This window comes from Leucoraja erinacea, chromosome 11 (assembly GCF_028641065.1).
Source record: "Leucoraja erinacea ecotype New England chromosome 11, Leri_hhj_1, whole genome shotgun sequence".
Taxonomy (NCBI): Eukaryota; Metazoa; Chordata; class Chondrichthyes; order Rajiformes; family Rajidae; genus Leucoraja; species Leucoraja erinaceus.
Window position 1 is genome coordinate 8,504,868 of NC_073387.1, and position 24,475 is coordinate 8,529,342.

Genomic DNA, 24,475 nt, shown 5'->3' on the forward strand with positions numbered 1-24,475 from the left:
AGATTAACGTTCTGGTACAGTATTGTCAGAGACACAACGTTAAACCATAGTCAGGTTCAGTAGCTTTGGTAAAGAACTCACGTCACTGCTTGAAGAACCATAGAGTCATAGAGCACAGAAATAGGTCCACACCAGCCATTCCTGCCATCAAGTGCTCTTCCATGCTAATACCATTCACCAGCTCTTGGTCCGCAGTGTTCTATTCTTTTGCAACTTAAGGGCAAGCAGTTCTCACATGGACAGGTCCTAAATTAGTCTTTCAGCAAAGCTCATCGAAATTCACAGGCACCCGAAGCTGATGTCCAATTGGGACAAAACAGCTGGCTGGCCTGATCAACAATGTGAAGCTCTGGTGAAGGAGCTGGTGGGTAGAGGGTTTCAACTTTAATCTGTGTTGGTTCAACAATTTTTTCGCAGACATTACTTTTGATATAATTTTGATATAAATTTTGATATGAAATATATAATTGAGCATCGACCTGAAAGCTATAAGGAAATAATTTAGATGTTAGCTTTCTTTATTATGATAATTAAAGATTACCTCAAAAAGTTAGATTACCCAGAAAGAAGCTAATCAAGAGTTGAGTTTGGATATGCTGAGACCATGTTTACATTCACTAGCTGCCTGTAGCTTGTTAGAGGGTTGGTTTGTACAGAAAGTGTTTGCCTATGACAAATTAAACCAACATCACTTCAATGGGAAGGTATTTGGATCAACAGACCACGGATGTTTGCATTACGTTTGTGGAAGTTAGCAGAATCTCCATCCTCATGAACAATGAACCAAGTTCACAAGTTTACAAGTTATAGGAGTAGAATTAGGCCATTCGACCCATCAAGTCTACTCCACCATACAATCATGGCTGATCTCTGCCTCCCAATCCAATTTTCCTGCCTTCTCCTCATAACCCCTGACACCCGTTCTAATCAAGAATTGTTCTCTCTGCCTTAAAAATATCCACTGACTTTGCCTCTATGGCAATGAGTTCCACAGATTAACTAACGTCTGACTAAAGAAGTTCTTCCTCATCTCTTTTTTTAAAAGAGCTCCCTTTAATTCTGAGGCTGTGACCTCTGGTCCTAAACTCTCCCACCAGTGGAAACATCTTTTCCACATCCACTCTATTATGCCTTTCATTATTCTGCATGTTTCAATGAGGTCCTCCCTTAACTTTCTAAACTCCAGCGAGTAGGGGCCCAGTGCTGTCTAGCGCTCATCATATGCTAACCCCCTCATTCCCAGAATCATTCTTGTAAACCATTCCATATACCATAGTTGCACCATGAAGGAGAGAAAAAGACCAAAGACCTTAAATCTGTTTAAAGTACAAAACATGTTGACTACAAAACAATATTCAAGCAGAAAAATAGATTCGGACAGATTAATACAAAGTTGCTCAGGCAAGGCGAATATTCAGGAAACACATACTGCTCTCAACATTTTCAGTATTATGCAGAGTACTTGAAGAAAAAGGAAAAAAAGAAACACTGGATGCAGTGTATGTTAAAATTGGAATGATTCCGAGTCCTTGAAACGGATTCTTGTTCGAAGGGATTAGACACACTCGGTTGAATGGTTTGGCATTTCTGATCCTTGTGTCACCAGTCTACCATCTGTATATTGTCATGAACGGAAACAGTGGAAACATCACAAAGTGGACAACTTGATACAAACTGAATGATTTCTGATGGACACGACATGGCACTGGAATTGAAGCACTGGAAAGAAGATTATCCAAGTGTGACACAAAGTGTTGGAGGAACTAAACAGGTCAGGCAGCATATCCGGAGAATATGGACAGGTTTTGGGTTGGGACCCTTCTTTAGACTGATTGTGGAGGGAAAGAAGAAAGCTGGATGAGAGGAGGGGCAAGAGACAGCCTGGCAAATAATCGGGAGATACAGGTGAGTAGCATTTTGATAGGCAGATGGTTGAGCAATCGTCAGAGATGAAAAGACAGAAGGTATGATAAAAAAAAAGGATTCAAGAGTTGCGGATTTTGAAGCTGGAAGGGTGGGGGATGGAAACAAATGCGAGTTTAGGTGGGGCACAGGGGAAAGAGTGGGGCCAAAGAAAGGTAGGGAGGAAGAAGAAGGGAGAGGGAGAGGGTTATGTATTTGTCTACAATTGGAGAATTCATTGGGTTGGGTTGTAAGCTACTCAAGCAAAATATGAGGAGCTGTTCCTCCAGTTTTCACTTGGCCTCACTCTGGCAATGGAAGAGGCCCAGGACAGAAAAGTCAGTAAGGGATTGGGAAGAGGACTTATAATGGTTAGGAACCAAAAGTTCCAGCGGACCAAGCACAAGTGTAAGACAAAACAATGTACAGATGCAGTAGATGCAACAATGTACAGATGCACATGAACGTCTGTCTCATCGTGGAGGGTTGCTGGGGTCTTTTTGGTGCACTTACAAACTAATTACAGCTGCTTATATTAGTTGGTTACTAGGATCATTCAGGAATCTCTTAGGAACTATTGATGCTAGCCCACCCAAAAGCCATTGGGGAATTTAAATATATTATATTGTTTTATTCATTACTTTGAGTTCATTAATTGAAACAAAATATTGGCAATAGGGAAAGTCTTTTAGACTGGGAGGAAACATTAACTCATGAGCGAGCTGGCAATTTCATTGGATCTTACAATGGATCACTATCTCTTATTTCAGGAGAAAGCTATTCACATTGAGTGTGATAAATAGTAGATGGATTGCAGATCTAGAACAGTAGATGGATAGTAGATCTTTTCCAGGTACATTCATCCGTGCATATCAAGAGCAAATAGAATCTCAGGATTATGGTCATAGTAGCATTGTCCAGAGCAGGACATGGTAAGCAAAGGGGTGGAGAAAGGGAGGATGGAAATTGAAAGGGAGAATGAGGAGCAAAGGGTGGAAGGGTGGAAGGAAATAAGGTGCAGGAACCAACTGCAGATGCTAGTTTAACCTGAAGATAGAAATAAATTGCTGGAGGAACTCAGCGGGACATGCAGCATCTCTGGAAAGAAGGAATGGGTGACTATTTGGGTCGAGACCCTTCTTCAGACTGTGAGCCGAGGGTGGGGGAGACACAAGATTAGGAAGGGTAATGTGCAAAATGGAGACATCAAAAGAGACGTTGATCACAGAAGGTCAAGGATGTCTCGTTTTCACACATTACCCTTCCTTTTCTCCGTGTCTCCATTTCCCCCGATTCTCAGTCTGAAGAAGGATCTTGACCCTAAATGTCACCCATGCCTTCTATCCAGAGATGCTGCCTGTCCCACTGAGTTACTCTGGCATTTTGTGTCAATCTTCAAGAAGGAAGGAAAGAAGAAAACAAGGCAAGAAGGAAGGAAGGGCTCTGCAAGGCATGGGAATGTCAAAGGAACACGGGAAATTCAGTGCAGTGTTACAGCTGTGTGATATCTTGCAAAGGCAATCTATTTAGTTTGGGCGATGAGGGTTGGGCAACTGAAATTTCCTCCAGGTAGGCGATGGCTGGGTTGTCACAAACTGCCTTCACCTTCATCTGTGAAGATAACTCAGTTTGGCTGGTGCCCTCTCGCGTATCACTCTTGTCGGCACAAATGCAGTGGTCCGTACAGCAGACGGCTGCATTAGTGATGATGCGGTCCATAGGCTTCAAGGAGTGCATCCAGATGGGGAGGAAATCCCACGAGTGGAGTTTCTTTGGCAGGTATTTGGGACTACGTGTCTGCAAGACATTGGTGATGCCAATGAAGATGAGTATGCCAACAAACGGGGCACCCACTCCAATCAGAACCTGCCAACCTGCCATGGAAAGGCCGAAGATGAGCGAGGGGAGGAGAAGGAAGCAGATGATCAGATATAAAACAGCAAACCAGCGGTACTTGGCAGTCCGTTCACCCAAAGTTTTTGCCATGCGGATAGGGAAGCGGGTGATCGGAATGGGGTACCAAAGTATTATCCCAGCGATATTGAAAAAGAAATGGGACAGCGCAATCTGCAAAGCAAAACAAAACAAATAATAATCAGTCTTCATTATTACTTAGGCAAAGCCACAATGAATTCAGTTAAAGTTAGCACTGTCAATTTTTCTATCCGTCATGACGATAGGATATGGTATGACAAGTAATAATAGTAAGTGGCTGGTGTAAAAATGATCCCTATTGTGAGCAGGTGGCTAGTATACTAGGGTGTCGTCAATGGGTATTTGAGAGAGAATGGGTTATAGGGTAAAATATGGGGAATGAGATCGACGGGAATGCATTGAGAGCCAGCATTGACACGACGGGCCAAATGGCCTCTTTGAAGTTGTAAGCGAATATGAGAAAATTACATGAGGAATTAATGCCTGGAGGTTATGAGGAGAAAAAGCAAGGTGGTGTTATATATTTTTGTTAATTTTGGTTTATTTCAGCATTTATAATTATTTCTTCAAATTTGATGGAATTTTTAATCGTTACTTATGCAAGACAGGAAGAGGCTATTTGACCCATCAGTCTATGAAGTCTCGCACTAGTCCCGTTCCCCCTCTCTTTACCCCCCCCCCCCGTAATCCTGCAGTTTAGAACATGGAAAAGTGCAGCACAAGACTGTGCCGAAGTTGATGCCTACTTAAACTAATCCCTTCTGTTCCTTTGTGCACCATATTGCTCCATAGCCTGCGTATCCATGTGTCTATCTTAAATAATCTCTTAAACGCCACTATCGTATCTGGTTCCACACCACTCCTGGCAGCATGTTCTAGCCACCTATCATTCTTTGTGTAATGAAAATTACCCCACAATCGCCTTTAAACTTCCCCTCTCCCACCTTAATGTTATGCCCACTAACGTTTAACATTTGCACCCTGGAAAAATGGTTCTGACTGTCTACCCTGTCTATTATCCTCATCATTTTATACACTTCTCTTTTGTCTCCCCTCAGCTTCCACTGCTGTGGCGAAAACAATCCATATTTGTCCAACTTCATCTTAAAATTTACACCCTCAGTTTTGGGCAGTATCCTGTTAAACCTCACATGCACCTTTTCACATGCACCTTTTCCAAACCTCCCCCCCCCCCCCCCCCCCCCCGCCATTAACTGTTTCATTTCCTGAAGTGAAACACCTCACACTTGCCCAGATTAAACTCCAACTGGTATTTCTCTGCTCATATCCATAACTGATCTCTATCCCGCTGTATCCTTTGACAGCTTTCTTCACTGTCCACAATGTTATCAATGTTTGAGTGATCCGCAAACTCACTAACCAAAGTATTTACACCTTCATCCAAGTCATTTATATGTATCACAAACAACAGAAGTCCTTGCACAGATACATGAGAGACTATTCTCTCTCCATTATACTTCAATTACACTTTGATTCTGTTTGCCAATTTCCTGCATTAGGGGGTAATTTATAGTGGCCAATTAACCTACAATCCCATTTTTGGAATATCAGTTCAGTTTAGTTTATTGTCACGTGTACCGAGGTTCAGTGAAAAGCTTTTGTTGCGTGCTAACCAGCCAGCAGAAAGACAATACATGATTACAATCAAACCTTTTACAGTGTAAATGATAAGGGAATAACGTTTAGTGCAAGGTAAAGCCAGCAAAGTCCAATCAAGGATAGTCCGAGGGTCATCAAGGAGGTAGATAGTAGTTCTACACTGCTCTCTTGCTGTGGTAGGATGAGTCAGTTGCCTGATAACAGCTGAAAAGAAACTGTTTCAGAATCTGGAGGTGTGCGTTTTCACACTTTTATACCTTTTGCCTGATGGGAGAGGGGAGAAGAGGGCGTGGCTAGTGTGTGACTCATCCTTGATTATGGTGCTGGCCTTGCCGAGGCAGCGTGAGGTATAAATCCACAACTCTATGCAATTTCTTGTGGTCCTGGATGGTGCAGTTCCCAAACCAAGCTGTGTTGCATCCTGATAAAATTCTTTCTATGGTGCATCTGTACATGGGAGGAATACGGGAGGAAAACAGACGATCTGAGGGAAACTCACATGGTTACAGGGAGAGTCTAAAAATCTCTCAGTCAGCACCAGAGATCAGGATTGAACTCAGGTTAATGGAGCTATGAAGCAGCCCCACTGTGTTTTTCCACTGTGTAGATTGGTTTGCCTTAATCATTCAACCTATAATGTTTTATTTTGCTGGGCCTTTATAATTTATCATTTTAAAGGTCCAAGAAATTTTGAGCAAAATTAATCAACAATTAATTAATTTCACACACATTCCATTGTGATGATTTCATAATCCTCAGCCTATTTGAAACAAAAGTGATTTGCAATAATCCACATGTCAGGGTGGAGGAGGATAAGAAAATGCTGTGAGCTCTCCTTCCCATCACCTCTGTTGACTTATACATTGGACAAGGTGTGACAATTGCAACAGTTCCTCTCGCCCAACCCCACACTAGTGGTAAATCAAGATCATAACTGAAAGCTGCCCATTGAATGAGATTTGAGAATGAATGCCATTTGAGAATGTGTGCAACCAGGCTTGGGCCCAGGTAAGCAGACCCAGGGTATGAAAGGAAGAGGGGCGGAAAAATGAATGAACTGTATGCTTTTGTGTGAAATGCAACATTTGCACTCGTCACTGAAGACTAGGTTTCAGAACAATGCTGGAAAAGCTGTATATTTACCTGGAAAGCACTTGGTAACATGTCACCTGGACTGGCCAGAGCTGCCAAAACTGCCGTGGTGGTGGTGCCAATATTGGATCCCAAGGTTAATGGGTAGGCACGTTCAATATTGATCACCCCAATACCTGGAAAGTAGGAAAGAGCAGCATAGGTGGACACCACCTCAATATAATGTAGTTAATGAGACAATATTGAAATGATAATGATCAAATAGTTCATGTAATCATTATCACCCTAACAGGTTCATAAATGTTTTTTTCGTCTTCTGACTGAGTTCTTCCCAACCACTGCCCCCAGTGATGGGGGAGTGTAGAATATTTCACAGCACTGCGCACTAGCTTTAAACAGAAAATGTATTTGAATCCAACATTGTTTTGTCATGGTCAAAGAGCCACACAGCATGAAAATAGGCCCTTTGGCCCAAGTTGACCAAAATGCCCAGGTGATGTTTCAGGTCGAGACCCACTAATGTGTCTGAAGAAGGATCTCGACCCGAAACATCACCTATTCCTTCGCTCCATAGATACTGCCTCACCCACTGAGTTTCTCCAACATTTTTGTCTACCTTCGATTTTTCCACCGTCTGCAGTTCTTTCTTAAACGCTATTTGTTAAAGTTCATTAGCCTTAAATGAATGCTTACATTATCATTTTATTCCTCGTTTCCTGCTGATCACATGATGGCGATCTTTTGGGAAACCAATTCTAAACTCCTCAGCCATCAGATTAGTAAACAATGATCCAGTGAAGATGGCTGAACAACCAACATAGTCCTAATTCTGCCTCAACCATACACTGCAGTTGTTAAATTTACTACTTTGGTTCTTAGTCATCTTGCCAGGATTTTTTCCCCTCAGCAAATGTTATATATTCTGGGAGCTGTAACTCAGATGAAAGAGAGAATGTGAAGATAGCATGAAGGGCCTGTCCCACTGTACGAGGCAATTCAAGAATTCTCCAGAGTTTTCCCGATTCGAACTCAGAGATTGTCCGTAGCGGGTCCGTAGGAGTTCGTAGATGTCTCGTAGCAGCTCGTACGAGTAAAAAGTAACAATTTTTTTCATCGCAAGTATTTTTTTAATCGTGGACATTTTTCACAGTGTTGAAAAAACGTCACGAGTTTACCGGATTTCCCCGAGTACCTACCGTTACTCGTACGAGCCGCTATGAGACATCCACGAACTCCTACGGACCCGCTACAGACATTCTCCAAGTTCGAATCAGGAGAAAACTCGGGAGAATTCTTGAATTGCCTTGCACAGTGGGGCAGGCCCTTCATGCTATCTTCACATTCTCTCTTTCATCTGAGTTACAGCTACAGACATTCTCCGAGTTCGAATCAGGGGAAAACTCGGGAGAACTAATGAATTACCTCATACAGTGGGACAGGCCCTTGAAGATGAACATGTTAAAGCAGAGGTTTGGATTATGAGAGAATAATCAGAATGGGAGAAAAAGTATTTTGTTGTTGAACATACAGAAGGAGAGGACGTGTAAATTGATGCATGAGTTTAAACATTAGATTTGGAGGACAGCATTCACAATCTAAAGTAAGGAATGCACAACAAAATGGTAGAAAGTTTGGCAGTGCCAAAATAGAGATGGATATGTCGTTGATATTCCCAAATAGTCAAGGCATGGATTCCAAGGTGGACATATTAGGGAAGAAGGTAGAAAGCTGGACATGCAGGAGGGAAAGAAAAAGTAATAAAGAGAGAAAAGAAGGAGAAAGTAAAATGGAGAGCGAAAGAAAAGAAAAGTAAGAGAGACCATTAGGAAGATAGAGGAAAAATGGGAGCGAGAAAAAGAGAAAGAGAAAGAGATAAAAAACTGGCAGAACAATTGAAAACAAGAAAGAGAAATACAGCGAGAATAAGATAAACAGGAAAAAAGAAAATATCAAGGGAATTACCCAACATTTATTAAAAAAGTAAGGTATATATATATAGTGTTTGTGGGTGTGTATACTGACTGGCTAAAGAATCTATGGAAAGCTCTGAAAGGCATAAGTACAAAATAAAAGCAGAACATTCTGGAGATACCCAGCAGGTCAGGCAGCACCCTTAGTGTGAGAAGCAGAATTACCATTTCATGTCAATGACCTTTCAATTGGAAGTATCAACCTGAAAAGGTCAATGGTAACTTTCAAAAGAGAATGGGAGAAATACGTCAATTGGAAAACATTGCCCGGTTTTGTTGATGTGAATAATCAGATAACATCGGCATGGAGCCAGAACAACAAGACATGGTAGTATCTTCCTCCATTTGAAAGCATTTCATGTTTCTAACTAGCATCCATGACATGACTACCAGAAAGCACCTAGTACTGATTGCATGCAAACTTACCAATAAGCGGAGTGATGGCTGAAGTAAACACGGAGCTGCTTTGTACAACAAAGGTAATGCCAGCTCCCACCACCATGGCAAGGTAGCCTGCCAGCCAGCCAAATGGGTATGGGAAATCTGAAACCAGGGGAAATTCTGTGATAAATTCTCCATCTGGGATACCGTAACAATCTCCTGAGTCCTCACAATTTAATTATAGAACAGTCAAAAACAGTCAAATAACGAGTCAAAAATTAATGCTGTCTATTAGCAACATTGGAGGCATCCTTACAATCGAAGCAGTTTGCTGCATTGTTAAATGACTGGGCAGAACTACATTGCTTTTTGAATATAATGCCATTATTGTTTTTTGGATGTAAAGCTTGCTGCTGTTCCTTATGCTCTGTTAAAGTGCTCATGGCAGCATCTCATTCTCAATTTACTGCAGGACCTGTTCTCACTGATCTTTGCTTATTCTGCTGGAAAACTGACCCAAAAGCTAAAGCTAAAGGGATATGTTTAAGTCCATTAGTGTCTTTTGATGGAGGATGGTAGGGTTAAATTCATTAATTCTGGAAGGTCGACATTCAGAATTTTATTCCCAGGGTGAAATTTGTTTTCCCAACACTAGAGGGCGGAGCTATAATGTGAGAGGGGGAAGTTTAATGGCGAAGTGCGGGGCAAGTTTTTTTACACAGAGAGTGGCGGGGGCCTGGAATGCACTGCTAGGGGTGGTAGTGGTGACAGATACGGTAGTGGTGTTTAAGAGGCTTTTGGATAGGCATATAGACCTGCCGGGAATAGAGGGATCTGGATCATGGGCAGGCAGATGAGATCAGTTTAACTTGGCATCATGTTCGGCACAAACATTGTGAGCCGAATGGGCCTGATCTGTGCTTTACTGTCAAATGTTCTATGAGTTCTATTTTCCATTCTTCATATCAGCTGCCTGATTGCCCACTTCCCTTCTTGAACTTAGTTTCAATCCAGCCCACCAAACTTTTATCCAGAAAAATTGCAAGTGCTTGACCTGCTGTGGTCAACCGAAGACTCCCTTTGTTACATCTGAAGTCTCAGGCTGTTTGCTGTGGATGGAGACTCACCAGTGTTAATGACGTTTTTGATGGCATTGGCGACCTGCCCCCTCAGCATGGAATTCAGTAGCTTGACTATTAGAACCAGGCAAGTGCACAGGACAACCAGCGAGCCAGCCAGCAGGATCAGCCCCACTACAAGATCAGGCATGGTGGAATTCACAAACAAATGGTTACCTGGACGAAGGACAAAAACATTGAAAGGTCAAGCAATTGTTTCCAAGTCAAGCAAGAGGCTCCTGAAATGGCAAAGGGTGGAAGCTAGGAATTGTTAAATGAAGTTTGTGGTAAAAAATTTTATTGTTTTTTTTTTGTGTTTTTTTTTCATTGTACCGCTGCTGGCAAATTCATTTCAATTGCACTTTATGTGCAAGTGACAAATAAAATTGATATTGATTGATATTGATATTGAAGCTTTGGTGAAATATCTAACCCGGACAGTTGTTAATCAAAAATATCTTCCCTTCAATACTGCAATATCTGCAATTGTAGCAGCCTCTCAGTGATTGAGTGAAGACATTCCTGTCCATGCATAATGCCTAAACACACGTGCTCACGGGACTGGTTCGCGAGTAGGTGGGGGGAATCTTGCGGAACAATGTAGCAGGCAGGCCCAGTTACTCAAGGCTGAACCATCCCAGTGCTCAGTGTTCTTGAGTCTGAAGCTGCTTCTGCAGACTGGCTCAGACTTTGTTTATGCACAGATGTGTCTGTCTTTAGTTATAGATCTTTCCCCCAGTCACAGATAGGATGGACACTCAAGGTATGGAGTTTCCTCTTGTGTTGCTGGTCTGGAGATAGGGTTGGCCATACTTGGACATACAAGAGTCTGGGTCATTGGCAGTCTGCAGCATTCAAGCTAGATTAGATTACAGTACTTTGATTAGTACGGGTGTCATGGGTTATGGGGAGAAGGCAGGATAATGGGGTTAGGATGGACACATATATCAGCCATGATTAAATGGCGGAGGAGACTTGATGGGCCGAATGGCCTAATTCCGCTCCTATCACATTAGCTTCTGATCTACTCAGAAGAGCAGGGAATGGCCAAAATGCATCAAGTTATTTGGAACATTAAGGTACAAAAAAAGCCATTTAGTTCAAATAGTACATTCCAGTTTGAGTCTTTCACCAACTGACTGTCCCACCAGTGACATTTATGTTCTGAAGGCAATGTGAGATGATTCAATTGGCCGTGTCATCATAACTTACTCAACTAGCCATTTTTATCATGTGGACACTGAATTTTCAGTGTGATGAAGAGTGGCAGGTGTGCAAAGTATTCAAAGAGAAGTGGATTTAGCTGAAACGCCCACTGCTCATGTCAGCATCCCATTCTCATCAACATCAATTTGGAACAGAGTTCTTGGCAGATCAGTTCTCAGTGATTTTAGCACCTTCACAGTTTACTGGTTAAAGTCAGGTTACTCAGCTCAGATCCTTTCTTGGTCTGTCGAGATGAGTAACATGCCACATGGCTCATTCTAACTTTCTGTATGCAGAGTAGAGCACTGAAAAGCTGCATTTCCACAGAGCATAGACATAGAAACATAGAAAATAGGTGCAGGAGTAGGCCATTCGGACCTTCGAGCCTGCACCGCCATTCAATATGATCATGGCTGATCATCCAAATCCATATCCAATACCTGCCCTATCTCCTTACAAGAGAAGTGGATTTAGCTTCTCTCCACTGCTCCTTACCCCCTGATCCCTTTAGCCACAATGGCCACATCTAACTCCCTCTTAAATCCAGCCAATAAACTGGCCTCAACTACCTTCTGTGGCAGAGAATTCCACAGCTTCACCACTCTCTGTGTGAAAAATGATTTTCTCATCTCGGTCCTAAAAGACTTCCCTCTTATCCTTAAACTGTGTCCCCTTGTTCTGGACTTCCCCAACATCGGGAATAATCTTCCTGCATCTAACCTGTCCAACCCCTTAAGAATTTTGTAATTTTCTATAAGATCCCCCCTTAATCTTCTAAATTCTAGCGAGTATAAGCCGAGTCTATCCAGTCTTTCTTCATATGAAAGTCCTGCCATCCCAGGAATCAGTCTGGTGAACCTTCTCTGTACTCCCTCTATGGCAAGAATGTCTTTCCTCAGATTAGGAGACCAGGAGAGCATGTTGGAGATTCCTCAAGCTTTCAAGGATCCTCTCCATAGTTCAGGTTGTCAACTGCAGAGTAGAGGTTCTGCTTGGAAAGAAGTTGTGGGAAGTGTAATGGGCACCAGTGGAGATGGAGGGGTGAACCTGATTGTACTGGGAGAATGGTTACTTCAAAATGCTGAAAGGGAAGTAAAGCGGAAGTGTGTGACAGAGGCATCATGTTGGGAAAATGGCAGATAGTCTGGTGCAATGGGTGGGCACATGGTAGTGAATCAGTATTCATTGGTGCGAAAAATGAGGACAGGTAATATAATTCATGTAAAGTGTATGGTTTGAATGGGTAGACATTGGCATGCCTACATATATACGTAGGCATTGGTACTTGTGAATAGTTACAATGCAAATGGTCCAAAGTCTTAGTGGCAGCAGGGCTACACCTGTGCTCAAATTCAAACTCACCTGTGGTAGGTTAATGTGTAGGAAGGAACTGCAGATGCTGGTTTAAACCACAGAGAGACACAAAAGGATGTAGTATCTCAGCCAGTAAGACAGCATAGCTGGAGAAAAGGAATATGTGACATTTCGGTCGAGACCCTTCTTCAGTCTGCAGAAGGGTCTTGCCCCAAAATGTAATTTATTCCTTTTCTCCAGAGATGCTGTCTGACCCGCTGTAGTAGGTTGATTTTCAGAATACATGGCAGCAGCCGCAGTAATATGCCGTTACACTCACATGATGCTCTTATTTGTCTCTAAATACCCTCACATACAGCATACAGACAATTTTTCAGTGGCACAGTTATGCCTAGTATTTTTTAGTGATAAGTCTGGGAAATTAATGCACTAAGATGAAGTATGTAAAATCATTTTGGTAAGAGATAAGACAAATGTAACAATTCTTTACTGTCACTTAACAGTGGCATTTGCAGAATGCTGCCTGCTAAATCCAGGTTCGAATTTGCACAAATATATAAATCAGAGTTAAATCTGGGGAACTATTCTTCCACCTACATTTCTCGATGTTTTCTTTGTATGTTCTGTTGACCAGGGTCCACGTGTAGTTCCTATCCTGCCAGCACATTTCTGGTGTTGTACATTTATCCAGACCGTCTACTGTGATGTTGTCCTGCACCTGTAACAAAGGGCCAGTTAGCCGCACTAACAAAGAGACTGCAGAAAGCTTGAGGCTATTACAAGATCAAAGCGGCCGAAGAAGCAGAGATAAAGGTCTGATCGAGCTGAAAGCTTTTTTTCAAATGTTTAGAAACAAAGAAGCATATAAAATAGGTGCAGAAGTAGGCTATTCGGCCCTTCGAGCCATTCAATATGATCATGGCTGATCATCCCAAATCAGTACTCCGTTCCTACTTTTTCCCCATATCCCTTGATTCTTTATAGCCCAGAGCTAAATCTAACTCTTTCTTGAAAACATCCAGTGAATTGGCATTCACTGCCATCTGTGGCAGAGAATTCCACAGATTCATTACTTTCTGGATGATTTTTTTTCCTCATCAGTCCAAAATGGCCTACCCTTCATTCTTAAACTGTGACCCCTGGCTCTGGACTCCCCCAACATTGGGGATATCTTTCCTGCATCTAGCCTGTCCAATCCCTTAAGAATTTTATATGTTTCTATTAGATTCCCTCTCATCCTAAATTCCAGTGACTACAAGCCCAGTCGACCCATTCTTTCATCATATGTCAGTCCTACCATCCCGGGAATTAACTTGGTGAACCTACACTGCACTCCCTCAAAAGCAAGAATGTCCTTCCTCAAATTAGGAGACCAAAATTGCACAGAATAGTTTCATCAAAGGATTGCGATAAAGACCATTGATATTCACAGAATACTCATTAGGACATGGAAACGTACAGCACATGAACAGGTTCTGCAGAACAAAATGTTTGTGCCAAACGTGATGCCAAGATAAACTAAAACTAATATCATCCATCTGCACATGATCCATATCACTCAATTCCCTGCGTGTCCGTGTGCCTATCTAAAAGCCTCTGAAATGCCACTATCATGCCTGCCTCCACCTCCACCTCCACGATGCCTCTGGCATAATATCCCTGGCACCCACCATCCTCAATGTAAAAAATGTGCCCTGCAAATCTCCTTTAAACTCGGACGACTTATCTTAAAGCTATGTCTCCTCCCATTCTATTAAAACAACATTAATTAAAAATACATTAAAGTAAGACAAAATTTCAATCAATTATTTTCTCATTCCCTCCACTGCCCTTGTTTTAGTAATTATTTTCCTCAAAGCCTTTGATTTTTGTTTAATTGAATCGTTTCTTTTCTATTCCTGCAATTATTTTTCAGTTTCTCTTCCTCTCTTTCTATTTTATTTCCTCTCTTATTTCCTTTTGTTCATTTTGTTTCTCTCTCAGCATCATTTGACCCACTGCCTAGCTTGTTGGCTGGATCACTTGCTTAGAAAAAGCAATCCAACAATTGCAGCCATACATCGAATGCATAGCTACAGGATAGATGATAAATGCAAGGGAAGGTAAATGCAACTCCATGACAGAAGCAAGTGAACAATTAAAAGACATTTTCACTGCAGTAAAACTATGATAATCTGGCATGCTTAAGTCTTTGACAGTGTCTTTATCACCTCACCCACAGCTAACAATGGCCTGTTTCCTTTATAATTTATACTTTTCTGCATATCTTTCATTCATTTGTTCTATATCTCTCTATATCACCATCCATATCTCACGATTCCCTTTCGCTTCACTCTCAGTCTGAAGAAGGATCTCGATCCAAAAGATCTCTTATTCCTATTCTCCCGAGGCTGTCTGACCCACTGAGCTAATCCAGCTTTTTGTGTCTATTTTCGGTTTAAGCAAGCATCTGCAGTTCCTTTCCAAATTTTCCAGTTTATTGGATATCACTCCTATTCATAATCCAATACAGCTTTAAGTCACTACTTATTTTAACATGTTACAAATATAAAAATGTTTCTAGTGAACAAAAACAGAGAGTTCTGTTTCTATACCACAAATTTAATATAATGCAACTGATGAATTAGGGAACACTGTTTGTATTATACAAGCCAAGAGGTACTAGAGAACTACTTAAAAGTTACTTTGGAAATTAACAAGCAGAAAAAACACTGTCTTGCAAATAACAGTCTCGGAGAAAACAAATCTATATAGTCTCCCCACAGTAATAAGGTGCCATTTCCCTTCAGAAAACAGTCTGCCTGTTTTACATCAGATGGCCGTTGAAGTTGATAAACTATTGTTTCTATTGATACTTGTGATACTCTAATAGACAATGGAACATGCAGCCTATCGTCCTTTTTGCTTGCACTAACAAAATTAAATTTAATGCTGTTATTGCAAGTCTGAAACTATTTAGCCCCTAAACCAATTTTCATCATTGACAAAATTGTTTTTCTAACATGATTGTCTATAAAACAAGGTTTCTTAGGAAAACATCTATCATGTTCCAGCAGAACTAGCTGTAATTTTAAGGTGAGCTCTTGAAACTGAATCCAGTAAACCAGATGTGGAGCCACCTAAGATTTCTGCACAGGCAGGAACTGCAGATGTTGATTAACACTGAAGATAGACACACAATGCTGGAGTAACTCAGCGGGTCAGGCAGCATCTCTGGAGAAAAGGAATAGGTGACGTTTCAGGTTGAGACCCTTCTTGAGACTGAGAGTCAGGGGAGAGGGAGACAAGATGTATGAAAAGGTACAGAACAAATCAGAGTCTGTACAATTACATATCAGATTATCCTTATTTTACTCTATTGGGTTAAATAGAAAGCTAAAGGGACAATGTTGTCAGTGGCCAATCGAGGTGAATCTGTGCTGAAATTGAAGCCCGTCTGTGAGTTTAGTATCAAATAAGAATATGTAGCAGCAGTTGTACCAACCCCCTTACCTTCATCTGTCAATACATGGAAGACTTTCTGGCCTCAATGATCATTGGGGCGACAATACCCTCAGTGCCCAAGTAATCTGACTCCGGTTTTGTGTACACATCTCTGCCCTCACCAATATTCCTGCCGTATCTGTCCAGCTCTCTTCCTCTCTTTCTCACTCCAAAAGAATCTTCCTTAAAACCCACTTCCTAGTTCCAGCGTTGTCATCCAAGCTCACTTCCCCAGCTTTGACTCGATCTATTTCTTGTCAAACCCTTATACTTCATTGGATACCATCCTGTGTTCCAGTCACTATATCAGTGCATTCTATTCTATTCTATTCCAACAATATTAATATTCCTCGTGCATGAATTCTGACCCAATGCAAGGCCACTGCACTCCAAAGCAACAGTAGAGAAGCCCTAGGAGATGACATTTTTTTTGTAACTTTCCCAATGGCCGAGATACTTCCTTACCTGTACAGTTCTTGTTATGCACCATATCTTCACAAGACTCTTATTCCGAAAACTTTCATCTCCAATTGCTATGGCAGTGATTACAGATTTATCCAGCTGGAAAATATTAACTAATTTTAGATAACATCTTCTAAATATTACTTTTACATCTCTCAAGCATTGTGCATTGTGCATTGTGAATTAAAAATTGCAAAATGTACTCATGATCAGTTGCAGGATAAAGTGCACACACATCTTTTCTAGTGGAGCTCTTATGATGTTTTTTCTTCAAAATATATTTGGGAGATTAACAACCCTTCTAGCCATTGTTTTATATCATTAGCTTATCATACATCTCAACATGATCTTATTTCATTCAAATATAGTCGAATAACATTCTTGATTTCAATTAAAGTTAAAAATGAATAACCAGGAGAAGAGCCAGGCATATCATTGGCAGTAATATAACATATGTATATATTTCCATGGGGTATCCTTCATCTCACAAGTCACAAGGCAAAGATAAACCTATCATGCAGATTCTATTCTGAATAAATTTGAAACAACGTATTTAGATTAATTTTGTTGATTGCTTTGTAACTGCAATGAACTAACTAATTAATTAAAACTGTTTCTTGAATGTTTGGAATGATTTATGTTTTGACCTTGAATGAGCCATGCGCAGACCAAGGCTGCAGATGTAGATGGTCTTTATTTGTTACAAGCAGACATCCAGGAGAAGATCTGGTGCCTACTCTGTCCTGAGAGCATTTCCAAAGAGAATCCTGCAAGAGATTCTCCAACCATATCCCTTCTGCAAAAAAAACCAAAATGAAAGTGCCAGAGGAGCGGGTCGGTCAGCATCTGTGGTGGGAAATGGACGGACAGCCTTTTAGGTTGGGACCCTAATAAGAAACATAGCAACATAGAAAATAGGTGCAGGAGGAGGCCATTTGGCCGTTCGAGCCGGCACAGCCATTCTCATTGGGATCATGGCTGATCATTCATAATCAGTAACCCTTGCCTGCCTTTTCCACATATCCCTTGATTCCGCTCGTCCCTAGAGCTCTATCTAACTCTCTTTTAAATTCATTCAGTGAATTGGCCTCTACTGCCTTTTGTGGCAGAGAATTCCACAAATTCACAACTCTGGGTAAAAAGGTTTTTTCTCATCTCCGTTTTGAATGGCTTCCCCGTTATTCTTAGACTGTGGTCCCTGGTTCTGGGCTCCCCCAACATTGGGAACATTTTTCTTGCATCTAGCTTGTCCAGTCCTTTTATAATTTTATAAGTTTCTATAAGATCCCCTTGCACCTTTTAAATTCCAGTGAATACAAGCCCAGTCTTTCCAACCTTTCCTCATATGACAGTCCTGCCATCCTGGGGATTAACCTCATGAACCTACGCTGCACTGCCTCAATAGCAAGGATGCCCTTCCTCAAATTAGAAGACCAAAGCTGCACACAATACTCCTGATTTGGTCTCACCAGGGTCCTATGCAACTACAGAAGGACCTCTTTACTCCTCTACTCAAATCCTTTGTTATGAAGGCCAACATGCCATTAGCTTTCTTCTCTGCCTGCTGTACCAGCATGTCTACTTTCAGCGACTGGTGTACAATGACACCCAGGTCTCGTTGCACTTTCCCTAATCTGACATCATTGAGATAATAATCTGTCTCCATGTTCTTACTTCTGACAGATGGAGTAGATGGGAAGAAATGGTAGCAGTTGGATGGCAAATGATAGGTGGATACAAGTGATGCGGAGCAACCTGTCAGATAGGTGGAGACTGTAACAAATGTGAGTGATGAAATGGAAACAAAGCGGTAGCAGGTAAGGAAGGAAGGGGAGGAGTGGAATGTAATGCTGGAGGGAGGGGTATAGGTGGAAGGGGAGAGCAGGCAGGGGAAAGGGGAAAAGAGTGGAATAAAATAAAAATGGGAAACTCAGAGAAGGTAGTGGTGGGAGGTGAGTAGCAGGAGGAGGAGAAGGGAAAATGTGAATAGGGGTAGAGAAAGAAAGGTGAGATTATGTTCTTCTAGTTTGCATGATGCATCACTCTTCTCTGCATGTCTACTTGTGCTAAATAAAGACCTGTTACATCCGCAGCTCTGGTCTATGTGTGGCTCATTCATAGTGAAAGCAACCGTTAATTGGTTTGATCTTTGCTTTGCGTTGACTGACTAATGTTACATTAAGGAAAAAGCTACAGTGCTATTGCCACTGATATTTAAAAAGGCTTTGATGGATGTGCAAAAAGTAAATCAGTCGTGTGACTTTGCTTAACTACATGAATTATTTATCATTCCAGCCTCTAATAAACAAAGGTTCATCTTTGGGTAATGAGGTAGAAACAAATATCTGAAATTATCATTTTTTTCATCCTTAATAGCATTTGATTCAGGCCACACTAATAGTTATTCTGCAAACCTATCTGACACCTTTTAATAGACAAAAAAGCTGGAGAAACTCAGCGGGTGAGGCAGCATCTATGGAGCGAATGAATAGGCAACGTTTTGGGTCGAGACCCTTCTTCAGACCTTGTTATTCTATCTTATACCTGTCTTAGATTATAATAACATGAAAAGCGACCATTCAGTTCATTGGGCGAATGCTGGCTCTTGCGGGAGCAATACCATTAGGCCCATTCCATCTCTCTTAGTTTTCCTGCACCTCAGAACTTATTCTTGCATACATATGATTATTGTTGCAATCAACGTAAAGCAGACAATTAACCTACCAGTACATCTTTCAGGGTGTCGGAGGAAACCAGGTCACCCACACAGTACCATGTTCTGACCTCAGGTGCAAATACCACACAGAGAGCGCCCAAGGTCAGGATCAAACCCCTGGTTCCTGTAGGTTTGAGGCAGCAGTACCAACTGCTGTGCCATTGTGTCACCATCACTGGGTACCATTAATCCTATTGGATCACGATTATCATCCGAAGTACACGAAACACAAACAACCACGTTAACAACTGATGTCCAAACCTTTATAATGTGGTCGGTGAATGGATCGGTAATGATACCGAGAAGGTTGGGTGCATCCTTCCCTGTCTGGATTTTGAAGCTCCCCACCACCACCTTGGTGAGCCGGTACAGGAAGCCGCTAGCAACCTCGATCGGCAGCAGTACCAGCACAGAGAGCCAATTGAAGCAATCGTGGACAGTGGCCCCTGCAAATGCCCTGAAATTAATTTAAGAAATATTTGGCAACATAGAATAAGTTGAGCCACTTTCATGTTGGAAGTTAGCTTGAACAATTGAGTGAGCCAGCGAGTGATATTTTCCCAGTTGCACACAAGACCTCAAGTCTGGTTTCTGTTTGCCTTGATCCTAGCCAGAGTCACGATTGAAGTGAGGCAACTAACACCAAGGCTGCTTAAATAGGCAGGAGGTTTGGTCAAGGTTGCTATGGTCCAATTATTATCAAGATATTCCTGGCCAGAATAAGATCAGTGTGGATGGTAGCATTTTAAAAAAAATGGCTCAGTCAACCTTTCAACCCGGATAAATTGCCCCAGATGCACGGTATATCATCTATGCCTTAAAGAGTCAAAAATCATCTGCATTGTGATTTCCCGGTGCAGCTGCAAGGATTTAACACACCGTTGGTGGTGAAATTGCAAATTTGTCCCTCAACTTGAGGCACAGGGAATTGAAAAATCAATTGTGGAACAGAATATAACCAAAGAAACCATTCCCACCAGTGCTTATCAGCGATCTAAGAATATATATTGAGAACATTGAACAGTGAAAACAAAAGGTGTGACAGCACCACTACCTGGTGCTCTAATCGAACACACTGTTCTGGCCTGACATTCTTCACTGTCTCTAGGTCCAAATCCTGGAACCTCCTCCCTAACAACATTGCAGGTATATCCATACCCTAAAGGACTGCAGCAGGGCACGAAGAGAGCACACCACAACCTTCTCAAGGGCAATTAGAATTGGGCAACTAAAGGGTCTGTCCCATGGGCATGCGACCTGCATGCGGCAAGCGAGACCTAAAGGGCCGGTCCCACCAGCACGCGCCTGCATGCGGCAAGCGTGACCTAACGTGGTCGCTTGAGCCATACGGCCTCGCGGGGCCGGTCCCACTTCGATTGCCGGAGCCGTATGGAGTTGTACGGAGCTGGTCCCGACATCGCGTGGGGCTCCGAAAAACTGACCGTGTTTTAAAAATTCCACGCGGCAACGGCCAGCCGGCCCGCAGCCACCTCGACGCCATGTCACTCACTCGACCTCCGCATGGCTCCCACTTCTGGTTTGGTCGCGCTTGCCGCCTGCCCATACGGCTCAAGTGACCACGTTAGGTCGCACTTGCAGCATGCAGGCGCATGCTGGTGGGACCGGCCCTTTAGGTCGGGCTTGCCGCATGCAGGTCGCATGCTCGTGGGACAGGCCCTTTAGTGCTCTCACTAACCCCCATCATTGAATGAATAAAATCTCAGCTGGATATTCCTGGTGAGGTCGCATTTAGAGTATTGTATTCAGTTCTGGGCACCATGTTATATGAAAGATGTTGTCAAGTTGGAAAGGGTACAGAGACGATTTACAAGGATGTTGCCAGGGCTCGAGGGTCTGATCTACAGGGAGAGGTTGAGTAGACTGGGACTCTATTGCTTGGGACACAGGAGGATGAGGGGTGATCTAATAGAGGGGTGATCTATTAGTGGGTGTATAAAATCATGAGAGGAATAGATCAGGTCGGTGCACAGAATCTCTTGCCCAGAGTAGGGGAATCGAGGACCAGAGGACATAGGTTTAAGGTGAAGGGTAAACGATTTAATAGGAATTTGAGGGGTAACCTTTTCACATAAAGGGTGGTTGGTGTACGGCAAAAGCTGCCAGAGGAGGTAGTCGAGGCAGGGACTATCCCAACCTTTAAGAAACAGTTAGACAGGTACGTGGATAATACAGGTTTGTAGGAATATAGACCAAACGTGGGCAGGTGGGCCTCTGTATCACTCAATGACTGACTTTATTCAGTCTTCATTTTGAGCACAGTAACATACATGCAATTTGCGTGATTATTCTGAGAGAGTAATATTATGAATGCTTATTTTCAATTTCTGTCCCTTGAGCATTTTACCTCAGAAGATAGTTGGGTTTTTCGTTTAGCTTAGCTTGGTGTCAGGTGTACAGTGAAATGCTTTTTTTGTTGCATGCTATCCAGTCAGGGGAAATGACTGTGCATGATCACAATCGAGCCATCCACAGTGTTTAGATACAGGGATAAAGGGAATAACATTCGTGCAAGATCAAGTCCAGTAAAGTCTGATTAAAGATATTCTGAGGGTTCCAATGAGGGAAATGGTAGGTCAGGCCCACTCTCTAGTTATTGATAGGACAATTCAATTGCCTGAAGTCAGATAGATTGCAACTTAACAGTGGCATAGGTAGATTTGATAGAAAGAGGCCCTTCAATTGCCCATTGTGAATCCGATCACCCAAGTAATTAAGACATACATCCAAGAAATTGGAGCCTTAGCCAGGACCAAACTCATTGTCCTTGTAGGCACATGCCTGCCTAGATCACAGATGCTTTAGAAAGAACCCAAATCTGAATGGTTTAAATTGGCAATGAGATAATTAGTGGTTTATCTTACCGTTTGAATTCATTTCTGTCCCCAGCCTTGCATTAGAGCTACAATGGTATTTGTTACAGAGGTTCCAATATTAGATCCCATAATAATTGGAATGGCAGACTGCACTCCCAGCACTGAAAGAAAAAAACACACAGATATATTGAGTGTTTGTATTTGAAATTGGAAAGGCAGGACCTGTTACATATTATTATCCAAATGCACAAGTTTCTCAATTGTATCTCTGATCTATTGGACTGCTTTTGACAGTATGTGTAAAGCCCACTAACTTACATTGACTGTCATCTGGTTATCTGTCCAAAGTAATCACATCTCAAAATCTCATTTCCAGAACTAGGCTGGGTTTCATCCTTTTCTGAGAATAGCCGTTTCATGGAACGGAAGGTTGTTTTTTTTTTAATTTTTTTATTTCAAAATAGACTTTATTCAGGTAATAAATATATACAATACATGAACCGTGCAAAAGATTCAACCGACATTTTCGGAGGCTATACAAATTATTCAATACAGTCTACATACATTGCTCAAACTTCACAAATTTATCCCCCACCCTTGTCACTCATGTGGCCCACTGGCGTGGAATCCCTTCCCTTATTTTGAGGAGCATATCCACCACACCCTGCCTGCCCCCCATGTTCAGCAGTGGAAGGAACCTAGACTGTGGTCCTCCCCCACCGAGCCTTGGCGTTGGCTGCACCGAGCTTCAGTGCGTCCCTCAGCACGTACTCCCGCAGTCTGCAGCGGGCCAGTCGGCAACATTCCCCGACGGACATCTCGCTCCGCTGGGTGGTGAACAATGCTCGGGCAGACCAAAGATCGTCTTTCACCGAGTTGATGACCTTCCAGGAGTACTCGATATCAGTCTCTGAATGCGTCCCTGGGAACAGTCCGTAAATCACAGAGTCCTCTGTGACGGAGCTGTTCAGAATAAACTATGACAGGGACCCTTGCAGACCTCTCCAGACTCTCATTGCAAATCCATACTCTGCGAAGAGGTGGGCTTCCGTCCCCTCTCCATAGCAGCCGTCCTGAGGACAGCGTGCGCTGGTAGTGAGGTTCCAATGGTGCAGGAAGGATCTTACTGGGAGGGCTCCCCTCACCGCCAGCCAAGCCAGGTATTGTTGCTTGTTGATCAGTTCTGGCGATCAGGCATTTCGCCAGACAAGCTGGGCAGTCTGCTTTGGGAACCACGCCACAGGATCCATGGAGTCATTTCCCTGCAGTGCCTGCAGGACGTTCTGTGCTGACCACTGCCCGATGGACTTGTGGTCAAAGGTGTTGGACCGGAAGAACCTTTCCACGAATGACAGATGATGCAGCAATGTCCAGCTGACTGGCACATTGTGTGGCATCTACGCCAGGCCCATCTTTCACAACAATATGATCAGCCATGATCATATTGAATGGCGGTGCAGGCTCGAAGGGCCGAATGGCCTATTCCTGCACCTATTTTCTATGTTTCTAACACCGAGGACAGGTAGAACCTAAGCAGGTAGTTACACTTGGTGCCCACGTGCCTTGCCTCTATGCGCCGCCTGATGCAGCCACACATGAAGGTGGCCATCAGCGTGAGGGCGACGTTGGGCATGCTTTTACCCCCTTTGTCTGCCGACCTGTGCATTATGGGCCATCGTACCCAGTCTATCCTCAACCCCCAGATGAACTGGAAGACGCCCCGGGTGATCCCTGTGGCGTAGGAGGGAGGGACAGGCCACACTTGCCCTGAGAGCACCTCACACCTGATGACCAAATTTTTCCCCGTGATGGAGAGGGAGCGTTGCTTCCAGCAACACCAGCTTCTTCCCCACCTTGGCTATCCGCTGGATGGCAGAAGTTGATGCAAGACTGGAGAAGTGGAACGAGGCTCCGCTGTCACTGCTGAAGGTGCAGCCGCTCTTCAATTCCCCCCCACCCAGATGGAACGGATAATCATGTTGCACATGTTCAACCCACATGTGCCTGTCTTATGATGTCCTCACGTTCCTTGCTCGTTATGTCGAGGGAGCAGGGAACTGTGTGGATGTGAAGGACCTGTTCAGGATCTAGACGAGCAAGCGGCAAGTGAAGGTCAACCTGAGGGTGGACGAGAAGGGAGCCATCATCCACCCTCCCTCGGTGTTGGCAAAAGGGGAAGTACAACGGGATCTGGGGGTCCTTGCACATCAGTCTATGAAAGTAAGCATGCAGGTACAGCAGGCAGTGAAGAAAGAAAATGGCATGTTGGCCTTCATAACATGAGGTATCGAATATAGGAGCAAAGAGGTCCTTCTGCAGTTGTACAGAGCCCTAGTGAGACCACACCTGGAGTATTGTGTGCAGTTTTGGTCCCCTAATTTGAGGAAGGACATTCTTGCTATTGAGGGAGTGCAACGTAGGTTTACAAGGTTAATTCCCGGG

The 24,475-nt window shown here is 42.9% G+C and overlaps 1 protein-coding gene across 1 annotated transcript in view; it reads right to left on the minus strand.

Moving 5' to 3' along the window:
- Window positions 1-441: 441 nt before the first annotated feature.
- LOC129701440 (sodium-dependent phosphate transport protein 2A-like) overlaps window positions 442-24,475 on the minus strand; it is a 46,823-nt gene continuing 22,789 nt past the window's right edge. The window contains 9 exon segments of the mRNA XM_055642619.1: window positions 442-3,969; window positions 6,601-6,725; window positions 8,946-9,062; window positions 10,028-10,195; window positions 13,136-13,256; window positions 16,487-16,582; window positions 19,461-19,656; window positions 22,082-22,107; window positions 22,109-22,194. Of these exon segments, the coding sequence (XP_055498594.1) occupies window positions 3,394-3,969; window positions 6,601-6,725; window positions 8,946-9,062; window positions 10,028-10,195; window positions 13,136-13,256; window positions 16,487-16,582; window positions 19,461-19,656; window positions 22,082-22,107; window positions 22,109-22,194 (1,511 nt within the window). The 3' untranslated portion in view covers window positions 442-3,393.